General features: G+C 37.8%; 1 protein-coding gene across 1 annotated transcript in view; it reads left to right on the forward strand.

The window, feature by feature from the left end:
- The window catches only part of CACNA1I (calcium voltage-gated channel subunit alpha1 I), a 682,041-nt gene that overhangs the window by 364,640 nt on the left and 293,588 nt on the right, over positions 1-23,813 (forward strand). Inside the window, exons 13-14 of the mRNA XM_053689431.1 lie at positions 12,972-13,062; positions 16,001-16,191. Of these exons, the coding sequence (XP_053545406.1) occupies positions 12,972-13,062; positions 16,001-16,191 (282 nt within the window). The remainder of the gene's footprint in view (positions 1-12,971; positions 13,063-16,000; positions 16,192-23,813) is intronic.

Genomic DNA, 23,813 nt, shown 5'->3' on the forward strand with positions numbered 1-23,813 from the left:
ATGGAATTTGCTGGGGGACCAGGGTTAGACTCTACATCATTTGCAAGGGCAAGTAGCATAAGGAATAGGAATTTGGACATAGTTTTTGTTTGGCTATATAGTGAATGGCATACTTTATAATTTTGTGAGGTGGGGGTAGGAGGGCTATTTTTCATAACTCTCCACCAGCACTCAGCAGATAAGTTACAGCAACAGAGCAGGCCATGGTGTATGATAATTTGTTTTCCAGTTTGAGGTGGGTGATTATGGCGGTAATGAAGTGAACAAAATTGGAGTGAGAAAAGGGTTGTCACGAATATCAGTATGGTCATATTTTGATACATGTTAGTGTTATGAGGTGTGTAGATGAAAATAAAACAAAAATAGTACAATATAAAAAAGAAATATATATATATATATATATATATATATATATATATATATATATATATATACACACATATATATATACATATATATTTGTAGGGAGAGAGGGTATCTATTCTAATGGGTTAAGTGAATAGAAGGATGTGCTGATTAGTGTTTGCAGCTGTCAGTTTAGGAGAATAAAAGGTGTGTGGGAGACTATCTATAAATGGGGGAATGAACCTGCGGTGGGTGGGGTGAGGGGCAGGGTGGGAGGGTAACTATCTTCCAAAGACTACCTGAAGCAGAGGACAGTGTCAGCTGAAAGTGGGTCTGTGAATGTTCTTTAAAGACTTGTTGTAAGTATACTTTAAAATTCAGCTGGGGGAGAGATAAATTAGTGTTAGATTGGTCTGCAAAAAAAGTTAAGGGAGGGTGCTAGGGGTCATACAGGCAAAAAACACAGGGAAAGATCACAAATTATAGAGATAAGAGAGGTATCCATTGAGGAAAATAAAACCATTAAACAAGCAAGATATATGGCCCATCAATGTGCTCCAATATGCATTTAAAATACAGAATAAAAATAATAGCCAATACATATTACAACATACACATTATTAGTAACAGGGAAGAAATATAATGAGATAATTATCTTCCAAAGACTACCTGAAGCAGAGGGCAGTGTCAGCTGAAAGTGGGTCTGTGAATGTTCTTTAAAGACTTGTTGTAAGTATTCTTTAAAATTCAGCTGAAGCAGAGGGCAGTGTCAGCTGAAAGTGGGTCTGTGAATGTTCTTTAAAGACTTGTTGTAAGTATTTGTATTATTGTAGGAGAGATCACTGTACTGTGTTCAGACAAACCCTTGAAGTACTGGGCAGTTAATAAACTGAGATTTCCAGCTCTGGCTAAAATGGCCCAAAACTATCTTTCTGCCCCATGCAGTGGTGTGGAAAGTTGAACCTCCTTACTGATAGCAAAAAAAGACTTATAGTTGAACATGCAGAGATGCTTCTGTTCTGTTCCTTAAAAAGAACTTGCCACTAACTTTTGAAAAAATATTCTAATTGCTAGATTGCCTTTTATACTGCTAGTTCTCATCTTGCACAATTATGTTCAAAACATACTGTACTCTGAGGAACATCTTATCTTATATAATTGCAGGAAGAGTACTCATAGGAAAAATTAAGTTAATCCCAATGAACACTCATCCTGCACTTATAGGACTAGATTTAGATTACATTTAATTGGTAAGCTTTACCAATACTCTGTTCACATTTCCAACTCCATAGCCTTTAATGGAGTAGGACGTGTAATGAGAGCATTGGTAAAGCTTACCAGTCAAATGTAATCTAGCCCATAGTGTTGTTCACCATGATTAAACAGTGCACTGTTCTATTTTTTACTGTATGGCACTTTTGGTTGGTTGCAATTTTATATTTGTTATTTATTGTTGTTGTTAATATATTGTATTGTAATATTTTTATTTCTAAACATGTTCTGTGAACTTTCTGACAAATAAAACCTGTTTTATTATTTCATAATGTCTTTTGAGCTACAGTTCTTCATAATTATAAAGAAGGAATCTTAAATAATTAGTCTGTATTGTGCTTGGTAAATTGTCACATGACATTAAAAAAAAGTATCGGTAATTGGTATCGGCGAGTATTTGAAAACAAGTATCGGTACTTGAACTCAGTCTTAAAAAAATGGTATCGGTGCAACCCTATTTTAAAGTATTCTTCATGGTTTCACTTATTAACCAATCAAAATTGATGTAGAAGATTTTACCATCAAAACGGAAACCTCCAACTCCGTTAATTGGTTAATGTTTTAGGAAGATGATCACGAGGAACTCTGTAGACAAGAAAATACTTCATTTGCAATCAGTATAGGATATTTTTTTAGAATGGTTTTATATAGGACTTTGTTAAATTGTGGGAGATTAAGCTTTTATCTATAGGTGTTAGAGCATATAGCAGTAGATGTTTGTTACATGTTAGTAGAGCCGGCATTTTACTTTTAGACTAAAAGGGACATTCACCCCCAAATTTTTCTAAGGGACATTCACCCCAAATTTTTTCTTTCATGAATTAGATACTGCATAGCATTTTAAACAACTTTCCAATTTACTTCTTTTTAGCAAATTATCTTTGTTTTCTTGTTATTCTTTGTTGAAAAGCAGGAAGGTAAGTTCCGGAGTGTGCATGTGTCTGCATCACTCTATGGCAGCAGTTTCGCAACAATGTTATACATTAGCAAGAGCACTAGATGGCAGCAGTTTTATAACAATGTTATACATTAGCAAGAGCACTAGATGGCAGCAGTTTTATAACAATGTTATACATTAGCAAGAGCACTAGATGGCAGCAGTTTTATAGCAATGTTATACATTAGCAAGAGCACTAGATGGCAGCAGTTTTATAACAATGTTATACATTAGCAAGAGCACTAAATGGCAGCAGTTTTATAACAATGTTATACATTAGCAAGAGCACTAGATGGCAGCAGTTTTATAATAATGTTATACATTAGCAAGAGCACTAGATGGCAGCAGTTTTATAATAATGTTATACATTAGCAAGAGCACTAGATGGCAGCAGTTTTATAACAATGTTATACATTAGCAAGAGCACTAGATGGCAGCAGATTTATAATAATGTTATACATTAGCAAGAGCACTAGATGGCAGCAGTTTTATAATAATGTTATACATTAGCAAGAGCACTAGATGGCAGCAGTTTTATAACAATGGTATACATTAGCAAGAGCACTAGATAGCAGCAGTTTTATAACAATGTTATACATGAGCAAGAGCACTAGATGGCAGCAGTTTTATAACAATATTATACATTAGCAAGAGCACTAGATGGCAGCAGTTTTATAACAATATTATACATTAGCAAGAACACTAGATGGCAGCAGTTTTATAATAATGTTATACATTAGCAAGAGCACTAGATGGCAGCAGTTCTATAACAATGTTGTACATTAGCAAGAGCACTAGATGGCAGCAGTTTTATAATAATGTTATACATTAGCAAGCGAACTAGATGGCAGCAGTTTTATAATAATGTTATATATTAGCAAGAGCACTAAATGGCAGCAGTTTTATAATATTTTTATACATTAACAGGAGCACTAGATGGCAGCAGTATTATAACAATGTTATACATTAGCAAGAGCACTAAATGGCAGCAGTTTTATAATAATGTTATACATTAGCAAGAGCACTAGATGGCAGCAGTTTTATAACAAGGTTATACATTAGCAAGAGCACTAGATGGCAGCAGTTTTATAACAATGTTATACATTAGCAAGAGCACTAGATGGCAGTAGTTTTATAATAATGTTATACATTAGCAAGAGCACTATATGATAGCAGTTTTATAACCATGTTATACATTAGCAAGAGCACTATATGGCAACATTTTTATAATAATGTTATACATTAGCAAGAGCAGTAGACAGCAGCAGTTTTTCAATACTTTAATTATTCCATTGCAACTTACAGTGAAAATTCAACCATAAATACAAAACCATTTGAATCAGTTACATGCATTTTCATTAGAATACAGTATGTCCATATGTTACATCACCTCAGTCGCATTGGGCTTTTTTTTTTTTTTTTTCCCCCCTCTTTTCCTCCAGTCTCCTTAACCACAGAGTCTCACCATCGCCTTTCTCTCGCCCTCACCTCCTTTTGTTAGGCCTGAGGTATGATGTGAGCTATGTTTCTGCCTCCACTTATTCACTACCTATCTTCTTGGCCGCCTCTCCTCCAGTCACCGCCCTCAGAATTTTCCCCTCTCCCTCCCCCCATGCAGATCCTCGCATCATTTATCTGATTTTGCCTTAAGTAAAAATATTCCATTGTCCCCTCAATTGTGCGTTTAATATGTATTCTGTATCTTTAAAGGGATAAATGACCTGTCTCTGATGTAGGATGTCTAATGTGTTGATAAGTGGTTCCCATTTGGTCATAAACTTTTTTGTTCTCTTTGTGATGTCCCCCTGAGTGTCTACTTGTTCACATATCATCTGTTTCCTCAATCCTTCCTTAAGTTGAGCTAAGCTTGGTGGTGTCTGTGCTAGCCATTGTTTGAGAATCAGTTTCCTAGCATGTAGGATAACGTTATGTATATAGTTTCTGTGCTTTCTAATCTTTGCCTGTGTGTGCAAGAATATCACCATTTCAGGTGCTAAACTGACTTTTTCTCCTGTACTCATCTCCAGCCATCTTTGTGTCATACCCCAAAATTTTGCAAGTTTTGGGCATTGCCATATCATGTGTGTTATGTCTGGGTTGGCATTCGAACACTTTGGGCACAAACCTGATGTGTTTTTTTGCCACTTGTGGAATAGTTTTGGCGTTATATATGCGTTGTGGAGCAATTTAATATGGGATTCTCTTATTTCATTTGACAGTGTAGCCTCCCTCACCTTTGCGAAACTTTGTTCAATACAAGTGTCAGTGATGTCCTGCTCTATAAGTGGGTTCCAAGTGTTCCTGAGGTGTGTCAAATTGTCTTTGTTCACTTTTTTCTGGAGGATTTTGTATGTATGGGAAATGGATGTTAGCCCCCCCTGTGTTAATGACAGCAGTCTGTATATGTCGCAGCCAGCATCTGGCATCTTCTCAGATCTCAACAGGTTCTGCACATAGTGCCTCGCCTGGAGATAGGCAAAGTGATGGATATTCGGTAGGCCATAATCTCTTTGTAAGTCCCCAAACGGTCGGATTGTTGTTCCATCCACAGAAAGGATGTGTTTAAGAGATGTCACCCCCCGCTCCCCCCACAGTTTAAATGGTTTTGTGGTAAACCCGGCCGGGAAGTCCGGGTTACCTCCCAGCGGCAAGAATATTGTATGGCTCGAGGATACCCCCAGGGCTCTACAAACCTTTCTCCACGCTTCTATCGGGCTACTGAACATTGTCGCCCCTCCCAGAATGGTGTCTACTTGCGCACGTGTCATATGTGGTAGCATTTTGAGTGACCACGCTTTAATGTATTCTGCCTCCAGTTTGCTATTGGTAAAGCGTCCCCCATCTGTCAACCAGTCCATCACGTACTTGGTCACCGCCGCCCAATTATAGTGCTCTATGTTTGGTAGTCCGAAGCCCCCAACCTCTGGCCCACATGTCAACTTTTGGTAGCTAATTCTATGCTTTTTCCCCCTCCAAACAAAGTGTAGTATATCTCTATTTAATGTCTTGAGGTCTTGTTTGTGCAGGATTTCTGGGAGCATCTGTAGGGTGTAGAGTAGTTTGGGGAATAAAATCATTTTGATCAGCCCTACCCTTCCTGGTAAGGATATTGGTAATGTGTGCCAGGTCCCTAACATTTGTTTCATGCTTTTCAATAATGGTTTATGATTGATTCCATACCACTGGGCTGGATCTCTGGTCAGCGTGATACCTAGGTATTTAAAGGTGTGGGTGATTACTTTAAACTTGTCCTCTAGGGGTGTGTCAGGGTTTTTGTTCAGCAGCCATAGTAATTCAGATTTGTCCTTGTTTATCTGATAGCCTGAGATCTCACTAAATTCGGCGATAATTTTAGTTATAGTAGGGATGTTTCGCCTGGGGTCCCTGATATAAAGCACCATGTCGTTTGCAAAAAGTGATAAGTGATTGACCACCCCCCCCATCTCCAGGCCCGGCGTTTCTTTCCTTATTTTGATTGCCAAAGGCTCCAGTGCTAGATCGAAAAGGAGCGGGGACAAGGGACATCCCTGCCTCGTGCCCCTCTTAAGGAGGAACATTTCGGAGGGTGACCCATTTACCAGGATAGCAGCATGAGGTTTACTGTAAATGACTTTAATGGCTTCCATGAAGGATCCCCTTATCCCAAATCTCTCCATAGTATTGTATAGGTGGTCCCACAATATTTTATCGAATGCCTTCTCGGCGTCTACTAATATTAAACAGGCCTCTTCTTTATCCAAGTGCGTACCTTCCCTGTCCTGATTCCAATAGTGTGTAAGCAGTAACTGTAATTTTCTCATATTTTTAACTGCTGACCTACCCTTTACAAACCCAGTTTGATCTTCATGGACTAATAGCGGGAGTATTTCTGCTAATCTATTCGCAAGTAATTTGGTAAATATCTTGTAGTCCGAATTTAAAAGGGATATCGGCCTGTAGGATTGGGCTAATAGAGGGTCCCTATCTGGTTTAGGGAGCACTGTGATGTTGGCTTCAGTGAACCTATTGGACAGATCGGCTTTCCCTTCCAAAATTGCATTGAATAGTAATGCTAGTGTTTCTACTGCCTCAGCTTTGATCATTTTGTAGAATTCCCCGGGTAACCCATCTGGTCCCGGGGCCTTCTCTAGTGGAAGTGTTTCAATTACTTTAGCTATCTCTGATGGCTGAATACGAGCATTCAGAAACTGCAGTTGGTCCTCATCTAATTGCGGGAGTTCCAAATCCTCCCAGAACTTTGCTTTTTTATCTGGGTCTACTTCTTGGGAGCTGTATAAGTTTGAATAGTAGTCTTGGAATACTTTCTATATTCCTATGTCTGATGTAAGTATGCCTTCTCTACCTTGGATCGCTGTTATGGTGTTTGATTTTTTATCCAGCTTAGTGAGTCTGGCTAATAATTTCCCTGTGCGGTTCCCGTAGCGATAGTATTTCGCCTGTGAGCGGTTTTGGGCAGACACTGATGTCTGTATTAAGTATGTGTCTCTAAGGCTTTTAACCTCCTTGTATCTAACTCTATTTTGTTCTGTTTGGTTCCTCAAGTACCTATTCCTAGCGTTAAGTATCTGTCTTAGCAGGAGGTCTCCTCGCATTCTGCGTGTTTTCTTTATTTTAGCTGCATAAGCTATTACTACCCCCCTCAACACCGCCTTCGCCGATTCCCAGAATAAGGAGATGTCATTGATATGTTGGGCATTTAGTTCTTTATAAACCAACCATTCCCCCAGTAGGTGTTTGTGTAGATTGAGGTCATGAAAGAGGTGTGTAGAGAATCTCCATCTAAGTGTTTGCCTATGAGGCGTATCAGTGTCTATGAGTAATGAGACTGGGGCATGATCTGAGATGGTTATCGGGTCTATCTTGATATCTGTTATGCGTGGGCAAAGGGAATTAGTGACCAGAAAATAATCAATGCGTGACAGTGTCGTTTTAGCTGGATGCAGGCAAGTGTAGTCCCTGGCTTCTGGATTCCTGTCCCTCCAAATGTCTACCAAAGATAGAGTGTTTCTGAAGTGGTTAAGCATACGTGTTTCCCCTTTGGAGCCTTGCCATTGTATTGTACGTCGTGTGGAGTATTGTGGGTTACAGAACCTATCCGCTGGTGTATGTGGTGCAATATTATAGTCACCTCCCATCACTATGGGAAGGTCTGAGAATTGTAGAAGTTTGGTCTGCAATCCAGTCAGAAATGTTTTCTTGTCTGTGTGCGGTCCATATATTCCGCACAGTACCATGTGTAAGCTGCCTATTTTGATCTTAACTATGAGGTATCTCCCCTCTGTATCTGCTACGGTTTGTGAGACCGAGTAGTCTAGGCCTTTACGGAAAAGTATTGCCACACCTCTGGCCCTCTTCCCCTCATACGGTGTATACAAAACCTCCCCCACCCATCCCTGTTTGAGTTTCTGGTGCTCTTTTTGGGAAAGATGGGTCTCCTCTAATATAGCTACATCAGTTCTTTTAATGTTTAAGTGCCTTAAAATAGTTTTCCTTTTTATTGGGGAGGTAATCCCCCCCACATTCCAAGTTATGAGCTTCATGTGGTCCTGAGGTATGAAAATGTCTTATGTAGACTAGGTAAGTGTGATCTAAGGCCCTTAAGCGTGTATATCGTGTATGGGGTACCTTACAGAATTTGTCCTTATGTCTCGGTTTCCCTGCTGTTATATTCTTGCAGGTCCTCTGCCCCTATTTCCCCCGTGCGGTGTCCGGAGGAGAGGCGGCCCAGCTCTTTCTCTAGTATGAAAAAAAACAGTTATTGCTCAAGATAAACAGTACACAGAAATATAAGACCAGCAATGGATTAGTTCGTCTAGGTGAGTCAGCTTCCTGAGGTATCTACTTTCAACTGTGGGCTATTCCTTTCTCTAGGTACTTTAATCTATAGTTGCGATAGATTCTATTAGCATATAGCCCTTCTTCCTCCTTGTCTTAAGATTTACAATCAATGTCAATGTGAAAGCGAGTGTGTCCACTCTCTTACACACACAGGCAATTAGCACATAATACAAAAGGAACATAAAACATGAAAATTGAGAACAATAGTACTAGACTATGGCAGATAACTTTTTTAACCTGTAAACTGTAAACTTTGGGTTATCTCCTTTCTCAGGAACTTAACTATTAAGTGCAAATAAAACTTTTTACTTTTTGAAACCCCCCCCCCCCCCCCTCACTTTGTAAGGATACATTTGTCCATGGTTCTGTCTATAAACCTTTGATGTTTTAAATGTGGCATATAATTTCAGGCCCAGCCCTGATTCTGGATCATGGGACAGCGTCCCCCTCATCTGGTGCTTGTCGTCTTTCTCTTTGAAGATGTAGCTTGAGCTGCGTTGGAGATTCAAAGAACAGTGGTCCTCTGTCTGTGTGTAGTCTCAGCCTTGCCGGGAACAGCAAAGCTGCTGTTCTGCCTTGTTCACTAAGTTGCTTACAGTATGGCGTGAACTCTCTTCTTTTTGCTGCCACTGTCGCCGAATAGTCCTGGAACAGCAAGATTCTTTTCCCTTCATATTCCAAAGAGTTGGTCTTCCTGTATGCTTGTAGAATTGTGATTTTGTCCTTGAAGTTGAGATATTTCACCATGACTTGGCGCGGTTGTAGGTTATTGTTGTCCCCTTGTCTTCTTTGGTCCCCCACTCTGTGAGCTCTCTCTACTGTACATGGCAGGGATTCCTTTGGGATGTTTAGTAGATTGGGTAAGATTGTCTCTGCAAACTCCACCAGCTGTGAGCCAGGGAGCGACTCCGGAACTCCCACCATTCTAAGGTTGTTTCTTCGCGACCTATTTTCCAGGTCATCAATTTTTGCCCACAACCTTTCATTTTGTTGCTGCAGGGAGTGAACTTGGGATTCAGTCTCTCTGTGGCGTGATTCCCCTTCTGCCACCTTCTGCTCCACTCTTGTCAATCTGCCATTAAAGGATTTAACTTCCTCTGTAAGGGAGTCCATGCCTGTTTGAAGCTGGTCAATCTTTGGCAGGAACAGTGCTGAGATTTGTGATACTATTGGGTGTGTGTCTTGGGAGCTCGTGGGGAAAATGTCTTCCACAGGCCCTAAGGCCTGTTGAGCCTCTACTTGATTTTTCTTCTTGTCTGCATTTTTTTGCCTACTTGCCATGGCGTCCGTTTTTTTAACGTAGGAGTTATAATATTTGTGCATACAGGTCTTGGGGTTTGAAGCTGTTATCTCCAACTGTGTATATCTAATAGGAAATATCTCTCTTTCTTATGAGGTTGAGGCTATAAGTAACTGGGTCTGCATCTGCTGAAATTTCTATGATAGCACGGTTATGGTGGGTGAGCAGGGGGATGGGGATTTTCTTGGTCTAGTCCTGCATGTCTTAAGTAGATGTCAGCTGTCTTTTGAAATTAGAGAAGTCCATTTGGGGGGAGAGATCGCTCCCTTGCCCTTTAACACGTGACACCTGTGGATTCCTGCAGTATTTTCAACCCCTAAAGGCCTCCCTCAAGCTGGGGGAATGTCTCCTGCCCCAGTTTTGTTTTTGTCAGTTTATTCTGCTGATCAGTCCAGTATTAGGGAGTACAATGTGGCTCAGCGCCCGCCTTTCTGTGAGTCCTCCAGCTAATATTGTGTATGAGGGATGTCTTGTTTGGCAGTTATATGCTTGAGTTTGATTTGCGCCACATCTCCTATCTCTATAACTGTTTGGCTCTATTGTGTTGTGCTTGAGTTTTACCCCTGTTAGAGTGCTTTGCCCCCTAGTACTCTCTGTGCAGTTTGGAGGGTGATATTATGATGTTTTAATCTGTGCCTTAAGTGACTTGCACTAATCTCCTCATTCGTTCTCACTGTGTGCCCCACGCTGTTACTTGCAGCTCTGTCTGCACACGCTATGCTCTGTGTATCACCTCTTTGTCAGATCCAATATGGCGGTTTCCCGCCTCAGATTATCTCACCCTCCTGCCTTATGTATTGCTGCCGTGCTCCAAGGTTCCTTCTCTCCTATTCCTTGGGCTCTGTCGGATCGTGCTCTGGGCTCAGTCAGTTACGGTATCGTACTAGCCCTGTTGCGGTGCGGCCCAGTTTGATGGCGGCTGACTCCGCCGCAGCTTTCCACTTCTCTGTCTGTTCCTTCAACGGTGAGGGAATCGGATGACAGATTCCTCACCGACTAAGTTCCGGGCAGTCTCTTCACTGCTGCCAAGGATGTCGGTCTTAATTCGGGCAGTGTAAATATTGTTTTCTGCAGTGAGCAGACCGGGAGCTCCTTCCCTTGCGTCCGTTCACTTCGCCCGCCAGACAGCAGCAGTTTTATAATAATGTTATACATTAGCAGGAACACTAGATTGCAGCATAATTATTGGTATCTTTATTTGAAATGCTAGAATGTAAGTTTAGATGCTGGCCCATTTTTGGTGAACAACCTAGCTTGTCCTTGCTGATTGGTGGAAAACTGCTGTCCAGAGGTCTGAAACAAGAAAAAAGCTTAGATGCCTTCTTTTTCATATAAAGATAGCAAGAGAACAAATAAACATTGATAATAGGAGTAAATTAGAAAGTTGCTTAAAATTGCATGCTCTATCTGAATCACAAAAGAAAAAAATTGGGTTCAGTGCCCCTTTAAACATTAGCAAGAGCACTAGATGGCAGCAGTTTTATAACAATGTTATACATTAGCAAGAGCACTAGATGGCAGCACTATTTCCTGTTGTTTACTGCTCCAGATATGTGCACGCTATCTATTTAGATATCTCTTCAACAAAGAATAACAAGAGGACAAAGCACATTTGATATTATTAGTAAATTAGAAACATTTGTTAAATTGTATTCTTTATCAGTATAATGAAAGAAAAATGTTGGGTTTCCTGTCCCTTTAAATGTGGTTGCGGATCTGGTCACAGTTGGACTAAGCTAGGTCTGGGTCATTGTTGTGGTTATTTGTGTTGGAGGATCCCTGTGAGGTTCATTAAAGGGACAGTAACTTTACTTCTATTATCATATTTTCTTTGTTCTTTTGGTATCTTTTGTTGAAAAGCAGGGATGCATGCTTAGGAGTCGGCCTATTTCTGGAGCAGTATATGGCAGCAGTTTTGCAAGAATGTTATCCATTTACAAGAGCACTAGATGGCAGCACTATTTCCTGTCATATAGTGCTCCAGATGCCTACCTAGGTATTTCTTCAACACAGAATATCATGGGAATAAAGCAAATTTGTTAATATAAGTAAATTGGAAACTTTTTTTAAATGGTTTGCTCTGTCTGAATCACAAAAGAAAATGTTTGGGTTTCATGTCCCTTTAACCTTTATTGGCACTGGTGATGTGAAGACCAGATCGAAGCAGACTATATATATATGTGTGTATGTGTTTCTCGGGTGTATCATAACCAGTGCCTCACCAACCTCTGACCTCACTGCACGTCACTAAAAACAGCCATATTCAGATGGGGTTTATGTGTATATTGTGGCTGGCAGTCACTGTTGTATAAAGTTTCCTATAGAAAGCACTAGTAGCACATTACCTGGCGTAATTCCCATTACCTGGGTTATTCATTACCACCAGTTCATATGTAGGGTCGCAGCAAGCGTAGGATCTAGCCAGTTGGTCCTAAGGATTTCCGTGCTGCGTTTTCTGCTGTGTGATCAGTTTTAGCCAATAAAAAAATTTCTACAGAGATTTTGAACACTATGCAACGTATGAACCGTGGTAAAGCAGCAGAAAACATTCTTATATTGTTTGTTTGATTAAATGAACTAAAATGTTTTGGAGATAATTTTGAGTTCTTGTGTTGTTATTATTAAATGATTATCTGCTATAACTGCAATGTTTTAGGTTTGTTTTTTGAGTAAAATTAGTTAAAACTTTCTTGAAACGAATTTAGTAAAAGATATTCTGACTTTAATTTCTACATATGAGTATTAATGCAAAATGCTCAATGCCTCTAACACATTAAAATCAAAATTGTACTCTTTGTAAAATATTTAATTATGTATCATTTTATATTTTGCATGGTTTTTCCTCAATGAAAATTGAGAGACTGGAAGATTATTAGCTTTGCAAACTTTCTACATAGTCATTGTTTGAATACATTTAAATACATTTAAAAAAAACTGCAAGTATTTTGAAATATTGTGCTTAAATACTATAAACAAATATAAAAAAAAACCAATACTTTAATTTCCAAGTGTTTATACATAGCCTCTAACACAGCTAATATAAAAATTATATTTAAAAAAATGACAAAAAAATAATATAAATGATTGCTGATGCCATGGTAGGTAATATCAAATAGTATTTTTTTGTCTCATATTTTCATTGCTTGACATGGGGACAGTGCTGTGGAATTTTTCAGAGCTATAAAAATGATAAATATTGTAAGATGTAATTGATAGGTGTGAAATGCGTAGGCGCTGTGTGCTCAGAATGTCTTTGTATAAATATCTGTATGCACACAGGGGGATGCCAACAGATCTTATTCCGATGACGAGAGAAGTTCATCTAACTTGGAAGATTGTGAGAAATATCGTGAATCTCAGGCTGGTTCTGGTAAGAAAAACACATCATGTATCTCTTGTAAGTGCAATGACAATGCATTTCGATAATCCGAGCTAGTATTGGTACCTGAGTCACAGGAAATTGACTTTCCTTCTGCATAAAATAGATTAAAAAAAAGCAAGTTTTATAAACCTATTGGCTGGATATAAATCTAAGTTGTCGTTACAGCTGATTGATTCAACTTTTGTGATTCAAATATATGATGTGATTTTAAACAACTTTCTATTTTGCTTGTATTATCAGATTTGATTTGTTCTCTTGGTATCCTTTGTTGAAAAGCATACCTAGGTAGGCTCAGAAGCAGTAATGCACTACTAGGAGCTAACTGCTGGTGTGACTGCACAAATATATCCCTTTAATGATTGGCTCACCTGATGTGCTCAGCTAGCCCCCAGTAGTGCATTGCTGTTCCTTCAACAAAGGATACAAAGAGAATGAAGCAAATGGGATGATAGAAGACAAATGTTAACAATTACATGCTTTTTCAGATCAATAATAGTTTCATTTTAAGTTTACTGTCTCTTTAAATGAGCATTGTATATACTTTAAAACAGGTTTTTTTAACACTAAAGCTTTAAAAATAAATTGTTATTATTGTTTAATTAATGGGACAGTCTACATCTTAGTCATTTTAAAGTCTTACCTTAGATTAAGCTGCAAATAGCCCCCTGTACCTTTTCTATATCCTGCAGCAGGAGCAGTAAAAAGTTATGTTAAAATTAATATTGTTTTTGGCCATTTTGTAATGGCTGCCAAGCTCTGCCCACTGATGAAATCATGCATCTAGGCACTCTGCTGAATAGCATTGACAGTCTGTTAAATCCAACTAGTGGGCCTTTTGTGATTGGATGCTATGCAGCCCAGATTGTGATGTCATCATTGGGCAGCCATTTCAAAGCGGCCAGAAACAATATTCATTTTAAAATAACTGTTTTACTGTTCCCGCTGCATGATATAGAAAAGGTGCAGGAGGCTATTTGCAGCTTAAAGGGACACTGAACATAATTTTTTTCTTTTATGATTCAGATAGAGCATGAAATTTCAATCAACTTTCTAATTTACTCCTAGTATCAATTTTTCTTTGTTCTCTTGCTATCTTTATTTTAAAAGCAGGAATGTAAATCTTAGTAGCCAGCCCATTTTAGGTTCAGCACCATGGATAGTGCTTGCTTATTGGAGGCTTACATCTACCCACCAATAAGCAAGCATAACCCAGGTTCTCAACCAAAAATGGGCCGGCTCTTGTGCATCACATTCCTGCTTTTTAAATAAAGATAGCAAGAGAACGAAGAAAAATTGATAATAGGAGTAAATTAAAGAGTTGCTTTAAACTGCTGCTCTATCTGAATCATGAAAGAAAAAAAATTGGGTTTAGTGTCCCTTTAATCTAAGGTAAGAATTTAAAGGGGCAGCCTACACATTAGTCATCTTAAAGTCTTACCTTAGATTAAGCTGCAAATAGCCTCCTGCACCTTTTCTATATCACGCAGCAGGAACGGTAAAAAAGTTATTTTGAAATTAATATTGTTTCTGGCCAGTTTGAAATGGCTGCCAAGCTCCACCCACTAATGATATCACGATCTGGGCTGCATATTGCTTCCAATCACAAAAGGCTCACTAGTTGGATTCAAGAGACTGTCAATGCTATTCAGCCGAGTGCCTAGATGCAGCTCAGATTGTGATGTCATCGGTGGGTGGAGCTTGTCAGCCATTTCAAACTGGTCAGAAACAATATTCATTTTAAAATAACTTTTTTACCATTCCTGCTGCATGATATAGAAAGTGTGCAGTAGACTATTTGCAACTTAGGTAAGACTTTAAAGGGACACTGAACCCAAAATTTTACTTTTGTGATTCAGATAGAGCATGCAATTTGAAGCAACTTTCTAATTTCCTCCTATTATCAATTTATCTTTGTTCGCTTGCTATATTTATTTGAAAAAGAAGGCATCTAATCTTTTTTTTTTTTTTTTTTTTTTTTTTTTGGTTCAGCCCTCTGGACAGCACTTTTATATTGGTGGATGAATTTATCCACCAATCAGCAAGGACAACCCAGGTTGTTCGCCAAAAATGGGCCGGCATCTAAACTTACATTCTTGCATTTCAAATAAAAATATCAAGGGAATGAAGAAAATTTGATAATAGGAGAAAATTAGAAAGTTGCTTAAAATTTCATGCTCTATCTGAATCTCGAAAGAAAGAAATTTGGGTTCAGTGTCCCTTTAAGATGCTTAAGGTGTAGACTGTCCCTTTAAGACAACTAAGGTGTAGACTGCCCCTTTAAACATGTGGGGGGACATTTCTGTTATTATTTACTATGTTTTATTTTTTCAATAAAGAAAGTAAACGTTATCTCTAACAGAAAAAATGGTTAATTCATGTTCTTAACAAACCCTGTGAAAATAAATAAAAAAAATATTCCCAGCAGATCCCATCTGCAAGAAAAATTGTCATCAAAGTCTCCTTAATGGCTTTGCAAACTTTCCAATACAGCTAGAAATTAAATTTCTTTTACCAATATATATAAATTTATTTCACAAGAACACATTGGCCAACGAAAGTAATTATTTACAGAGGTTTTCTGTGCTCGAGGGATAACGTATTGTTTGCAGAGGTTGTGTTTAATTTGCCGGAAAATTGTTCCTATACCATGTATTTAATAAATTGAAAGATGGAATTTCTTTGTGCAAAAGATGATTTTTTTAACCGTAGAAAAAAAAACAGCCAGTTGTAGGAGACAAATGGTTCTGGATATAAATAATTTGAAATGGATGAGAAATCAGCATATGCATACTGGTGCACAGGGATTTAGATTAAATAGATTTTATATTGAATGGTAGAAAAATCTGACATAATTGTTTATTTTCCTGTATGTTCATGCGTGTCGCAGAAGCTGTCTCTATTCTGAAAGTAACTTATTTATTTTAAGATCCAAAGCTTTGTGCGGTTCCTATGACGCCAAACGGACATCTGGAAAATACCCCGAACCAGCAGATATCCGGTGGCGTAATGAATACATCACGAAATTCTTTACAGAGGGACCAGATGCTGGTAGCTATGGGATGCAGAAAAAGCAGTGTTATGTCTTTGGGAAGAATGACTTATGACCAGAGGTCACAGGTCAGCGCAAATTTTAGTATATACAAAACTAAGAATAATGTTTCAGTGTTGGCTGATTATTTTACCAAAAGCTTGATTTGTATAGGTCTTCATTTAACAAGCTGCGGAAGTCCGACCAGGGTGATTGACAGCCTCTTCTCACAAGTGATTGGCTGTTGCACAGGTTTGGAGTTGCCCTCCCATATCCACCTGGAGTTTCTTAAATAGAGGCCATAGAATTAGGAGATTGTTGTCAAAGTGCAATATTGAGACTGTGGGCTACTTATAGCAAGTCATCAACATATATATATATGTGTGTGTGTGTATATATATATATATATATATATAAATACATTTAAAATAATGTGTGTGCCTTTTTTTTGCCACAAGATCCTACCGCACTTTAAAACCTGCCCCCCCCCCCCTCAACTGGTTATCTTTTTCGCTGATAAGTATTTTTTCGAAAGACAGCTGGCAACCCCTATTTGGGCCAGATTACAAGTGGAGCGCTAACAGTTACACACGAGCGAAAAGGGTTTATTGCGGTTGTTTGCGTGCATCTGATTTACCACTAGTATTATAAATTGAAAGTGAATGCAAACTTGTGAGCGCAATCGCGATTTACGCTAGAATGATTACTGCGTCCTCAGAGCCATAGTTAACTGTTTTGTGAAACAAAAAAGTTTCACAAAACACATCAAAAATACATTACAAAGTACACTTACATTCATAAAAACACCATCGAATACAAATTATTAAATAAAAATAGTGCACAAAAAAGTTATAAGGGCTAAAAGATATGAGGTCTCAGGTGTTAGAAGAAAAAAGGCTGCAAAGGGCTTTAACATAGAGATACATACAGATACATGTCTGCAGATTTGTCGGCTGCACATCCATGATGCAAATCGCCCGTTCCACCACATCCCAAAGCTGCTCTATAGGATTGGGATCTGGTGACTGTGGAGGCCATTGGAGTACAGTGAACTCATTGTCATGTTCAAGAAACCAGTTTGAGATGATTTAAGCTTTCTGACATGGTGCATTATCCTGCTGGAAGTAGCCATCAGAAGATGGGTACACGGTAGTCATAAAGGGATGGACAGGGTCAGCAACAATACTCAGGTAGGCCGTGGCGTTTAAACAATGCTCAATTGGTACTAAGGGGCCCAAAGTGTGCCAATAAAATATCCCCCACACTATTAAACCCCCACCAACAGCCTGAACCATTGATACAAGGCAGGATGGATCCATGCTTTCATGTTGTTTACACCAAATTCTGACACTACCATCTGAATGTCACAGCTGAAATCGAGACTCATCAGATCAGGCAACGTTTTTTCCAATCTTCTATTGTCCAATTATTGTGAGCCTGTGCGAATTGTAGCCTCAGTTTCCTGTTCTTAGCTGACAGGAGTGGCACCCGGTGTGGTCTTTTGCTGCTGTAGCCCATCTGCTTCAAGGTTTGACTTGTTGTGCATTCAGAGATGGTATTCTGCATACGTTGTTTGTAATGAGTGGTTATTTAAATTACTGTTGCCTTTCCATGATCTCAAACCAGTCTGCCCATTCTCCTCTGACCTCTGACATCAACAAGGCATTGTCGTCCACACAACTGCCGCTCACTGGATATTTTCTCTTTTTCAGACCATTCTCTGTAAACCCTAGAGATGGTTGTGTGTGAAAATCCCAGTAGATCAGCAGTTTTTGAAATACTTAGACCAGCCCGTCTGGCACCAACAACCATGCCACTTTCAAAGTCACTTAAATCCCCTTTCTTCCCCATTCTGATGCTCGGTTTGAACTTCAGCAAGTCATCTTCACCACATCTAGATGCCTAAATGCATTTTGTGTTTCCAAGCAATTGAACAGGTGTACCTAATAAAGTGGCCGGGGATATATACAGTTGTGCTCATAAGTTTACATACCCTTGCAGAATTTATAATTTCTTGGCCATTTTTCAGAGAATATGAATGATAACACAAAAACTTTTCTTTCACTCATGGTTAGTGTTTGGCTGAAGCCATTTATTATCAATCAACTGTGTTTACTCTTTTTAAATCATAATGAAAACAGAAACTACCCAAATGACCCTGATAAAAAGTTTACATACCCTGGTGATTTTGGCCTGATAACATGCACACAAGTTGACACAAAGGGGTTTGAATGGCTATTAAAGGTAACCATCCTCACCTGTGATCTGTTTGCTTGTAATTAGTGTGTGTGTATAAAAGGTCAATGAGTTTCTGGACTCATGACAGACCCTTGGATCTTTCATCCAGTGCTGCACTGACGATTCTGGATTCTGAGTCATGGGGAAAGCAAAAGAATTGTCAAAGGATCTGTGGGAAAAGGTAGTTGAACTGTATAAAACAGGAAAGGGATATAAAAAGATATCCAAGGAATTGAGAATGCAAATCAGCAGTGTTCAAACTCTAATAAAGTAGTGGAAAATGAGGGGTTCTGTTTAAACCAAACCAAGGTCAGGTAGACCAACTAAAATTTCAGCCACAACTGCCAGGAAAATTGTTCGGGATGCAAAGACAAACCCACAAAAAACTTCAGGTGAAATACAGGACATGTGGTGTGGCTGTTTCAAGATGCATAATAAGGAGGCACTTGAATAAAGATGGGCTGCATGGTCGAGTCGCCAGAAGAAAGCCATTACTACGCAAATGCCACAAAGTATCCCACTTACAATACGCCAAACAGCACAGAGACAAGCTTTAAACCTTCTGGCACAAAGTAATTTGGAGTGATGAAACCAAAATTGAGCTTTTTGGCCACAACCATAAACGCTACATTTGGAGAGGAGTCAACAAGGCCTATGATGAAAGGTACACCATTCCTACTGTAAAACACAGAGGTGGGTTGCTGATGTTTTGGGGATGTGTGAGCTACAAAGGCGCAGGAAATTTGGTCAGAATTGATGGCAAGATGAATGCAGTATGTTATGAAACAGAGTGCCTCATTTTCAACTTCTTGATTAGAGTTTGAACACTGCTGATTTGCATTCTCAATTCCTTGGATATCTTTTTATATCCCTTTCCTGTTTTATACAGTTCAACTACCTTTTTCCCACAGATCCTTTGACAATTCTTTTTCTTTCCCCATGACTCAGAATCCAGAAACATCAGTGCAGCACTGGATGAAGGATGCAAGGGTCTGTCAGGAGTCTAGAAACTCATTGATCTTTTATACACACACACTAATTACAAGCAAACAGATCACAGGTGAGGATGGCTACCTTTAATAATGGGTATGTAAACTTTTGATCAGGGCCATTTGGGTAGTTTCTGTTGTCATTATGATTTAAAAAGAGTAAACACAGTTGATTGATAATAAATGGCTTCAGCCAAACACTAACCTTGAGTGAAAGAAAAGTTTTTGTGTTATCATTCATATTCTCTGAAAAATGGCCAAGAAATCATAAATTCTGCCAGGGTATGTAAACTTATGAGCACAACTGTATATATATATATATATATATATATATATATATATATATATATATATATATATATATATATATATATATATATATATATATATATATATGTGTGTGTGTGTGTGTGTGTGTGTGTGTTTGTGCGTGCATATGTATTTATTTGTGTATATATGCATTTACAGACATATATACACATATAAACACATTAATACATATGTACACATATATAAACATATATAGAAATTCAGTCAAGTATATGAAAACATAAAAGCATATTTATACAATATTCATATTTAATACTATGTTATACTGCGTATTTACTGTAAATATTCTACATTCCAATGTTCTGTAAATAGGGGAATGTGTTCTAAGTATAGATATTCCTCTATATATCTGTATATATCTATATATAATCATCTATATATATATATATATATATATATATATATATATATATATATATATATATATATATATATATATATATATATATATATATATAAGTATAGATATATATTGTACCAAAATACCATGAGACACACATATACATATATATATATATATATATATATATGTATTTATAAATAAATAGAACATATTCTGCTACGTGAAGAACATTGGAATGTGAAATATTTATATTTTCATGTTGGGTTAGCACATTTAAGGAAATGCAATCGGATTTGTGCACGAGTAGGGTGTTAGGGTTTTTTTCTATCTTTTTTTACTCCATTGAATGAGGGAATTCATTATCGCGCTTGATATTCTAAGTCCGGCTTTATACGCGTGTCGGTGAGCACACAAGAGAAAACAGTTTGCTTTCCACTTGTAATACGAGCACTACCCGACGCTCGCAAAAAGCTTACTTTTAGTGCTCAAGCAAATACCGCTCCACTTGTAATCTGGCCCTTTGGTAATATTGATTTTCATTAACTGGCATCAATATGTTTAACGTTTTTTCCTTGTCATCATCCTAAATCTGGCCATGAGGTTTTTCGTAATTAATTTCTCTTCAAGGTAGCGCAGCAGCAGCAGCCCAAAATTATCCTTTTTTTAAAAAAAATGTATTTATTGATTTTTTTTAAATGAATTCAAGACTGCCCAAGAATACAAGTAAAGCTCACGTGCTTATTGTCTGACAAAGACATCAATCAGCTGACAAGGACACCGCTAAGTTGTTATTGATTAAAAAAAAGTAATGTAAATTTAAAGCCTCTCCCACATGCAGAAGCGCTTTTCTTGCTTTACGAATGACGGTTTTAAAGGGACATTAAACACTAATTAACTGCTGTATAGAATGATGCATTCAAAGTAAAGATTAGTCTTCGAATGACATGTAGATGTATTTTATAACGTTTCATTAGTTCTTGTGAACTGCTCGTGCAATGCCACCCCTGCAGATTCGCAGCCAATCGGCCGCTAGCAGGGGGTGTCAATTAACCCGATCGTATTTGATCTGGTTGATTTCTGGCGATGTCTGTCCACCACCTCAGAGCAGGTGGACAGGTTATGCAGCAGCGGTCTTTAGAGGCTCGCCGGAAACACGGGGCATCAAGCTCTATACGGATCTTGATAAACATGCCTCTTAGTATGTATAAAACAATAGGAGCTGCCATGTTGTAACTTAGGTTACCTTCTCTGCTGTGGCCAATTATATATACCCCCTGATATATATATAGTATAACTGAACAGATCTCACGGTTGTAGCTTAATGGCATCTAGACCATCCTGTTTCTCTAGTTTATATGCAAAAGTACTTAGAAGTCTTTGCAGTGACGTTGCTTTTTAAGGTGAATTTTGCGTTCATTGAAGCAGAAATATAAAAGCTGAGTTGCGGCCAACATGTAAGTGGATTTGCTCCCTAAGAATACAGATAAACAATAGCGTGGCAAAGAAAAAGTCTTGGAACCATGTCAGATTCTGGGGTTGTCAGGCACATAGGGATAACAGTAATATTATAGACAGATTATTATTTATTAGATATGGGATTTGAAAGCAAATAAAACTGCTAGTGTTGCTGTTTTCTTTGCATTGGTTAAAAAAAAAGTTCCACTTAATGGGATCAGGTTTATCCAAGAACAACAATGAAGCTTTCATGTGTTGTCTAACATAGGAACCAATCCATTGACAGAGTAATGGTTTTAACAAATCAGCTATTTGTTTTTTTCATTAAAATGTGGGAAAGGTTCCTGCTTCACAGTTTTCTTTCACTTAATGCTCTATCAGATCGCTGCTTCCTTGCCAGTTATACAGACACAATTAGACAGAGAGAGACAGCAAGTGCTCTCAGAAATCGATAGGAGAGAGATGGGGTAAAGAAGAACAGAAAGAGAGGGGGGGAAAATAGAGAGATACAAATATAATGAAAAAATAGTTTTGTGTTGCTGCCAACTACTACATTAACTTTATTTAAGTTAAAGCTGCTATCCTTTGCCTAGAAGACCTCCCCCTTAGGAAATTGAGGACAAAAGAAATCTGCATTTAAAGGGCCATTAAACCAAAAAAAAATCTTTCATGATTCAGATAGAGAATACAATTTTAAACAACATTCCAATTTACTTCTATTACCTAATTTGCCGCAATCTTTTGCTATCCTTTGTTAAAAAAATATCAATGCACATTGGTGAGCCAATCGCATGAGGCATCTATGTGCAGCCACCTATCAGAAGCTACTGAGCCTATCTAGATATGCTTTTCAGGAAAGAATATCAAGAGAATGGAGCAAATTAGATAATAAATGTAAATTAGAAAGCTGTTTAAAATGGTATTCTCTATCTGAATCATGAAAGAAAAAAATTGGTTTAATGTCCCTTTAAGGGACATTCCAGTTTGCCAACATTCAAATCCACATAGATATATTTCAGTTTTAAATAGAAGCATGTTTGTAATATACAGGTATTAGCAAAAATGCTTCTAGTAAAAACTACAGTTGTTTCAGAAGTGTATTTAAGTACGCACCATGCACCAGCATTTTAACCACAGCACTTGCTCAGAGAACCTAAGGTGCTTGTACCAAGTGGTAACGACTCAATTTGTTATTTGCTGACTTGATAAAAGCCCCACTGCCGCACTGAGCAGCTGCAATATTTAAAATGCTGGTGTACTGAGAATACCTAGCTATGCTTCACATGCACGTGCAGAGAAAAATGTTAATACTAAAACAGTGATAATGTCTATTATGCACGTATCTTGATAGTTGGAGACTAAGACATGCAGGGATCATATTATGAACAGAATATTATGTATATAACTCTAGGAGATCTCATGCATTGCAGAGGTGATATAAATATCATGACAAGTTATGTGTATACCTCAATAGATGGGTCTCATGCATTGCAGAGGCTATATGAATATTATGGACATGTTGTTATGTGTATAACTTAGTAGTGGGGTCTTGGGCATGTATTGATTATATGAATATTATGTATATACCTCTATAGTTGTGTCTCAGGCATGTAGAGATTATATGAATATTATGTATATACCTCTATAGTTTTGTCTCAGGTATGTAGAGATTATATGAATATTATGTATATACCTCTATAGTTGTGTCTCAGGTATGTAGAGATTATATGAATATTATGTATATACCTCTATAGTTGTGTCTCAGGTATGTAGAGGTGAGGAATATTATTGATATACCTCTATAATTGTGTCTCAGGCATGTAGAGATTACATGAATATTATGTATATACCTCTATAGTTGTGTCTCAGGTATGTAGAGATTATATGAATATTATGTATATACCTCTATAGTTGTGTCTCAGGTATGTAGAGATTATATGAATATTATGTATATACCTCTATAGTTGTGTCTCAGGCATGTAGAGATTATATGAATATTATGTATTTACCTCTATAGTTGTGTCTCAGGTATGTAGAGATTATATGAATATTATGTATATACCTCTATAGTTGTGTCTCAGGCATGTAGAGATTATATGAATATTATGTATATACCTCTATAGTTGTGTCTCAGGTATGTAGAGATTATATGAATATTATGTATATACCTCTATAGTTGTGTCTCAGGCATGTAGATATTATATGAATATTATGTATATACCTCTATAGTTGTGTCTCAGGTATGTAGAGATTATATGAATATTATGTATATACCTCTATCGTTGTGTCTCAGGTATGTAGAGATTATATGAATATTATGTATATACCTCTATAGTTGTGTCTCAGGTATGTAGAG

Source organism: Bombina bombina, chromosome 7 (assembly GCF_027579735.1).
Source record: "Bombina bombina isolate aBomBom1 chromosome 7, aBomBom1.pri, whole genome shotgun sequence".
Taxonomy (NCBI): domain Eukaryota; kingdom Metazoa; phylum Chordata; class Amphibia; order Anura; family Bombinatoridae; genus Bombina; species Bombina bombina.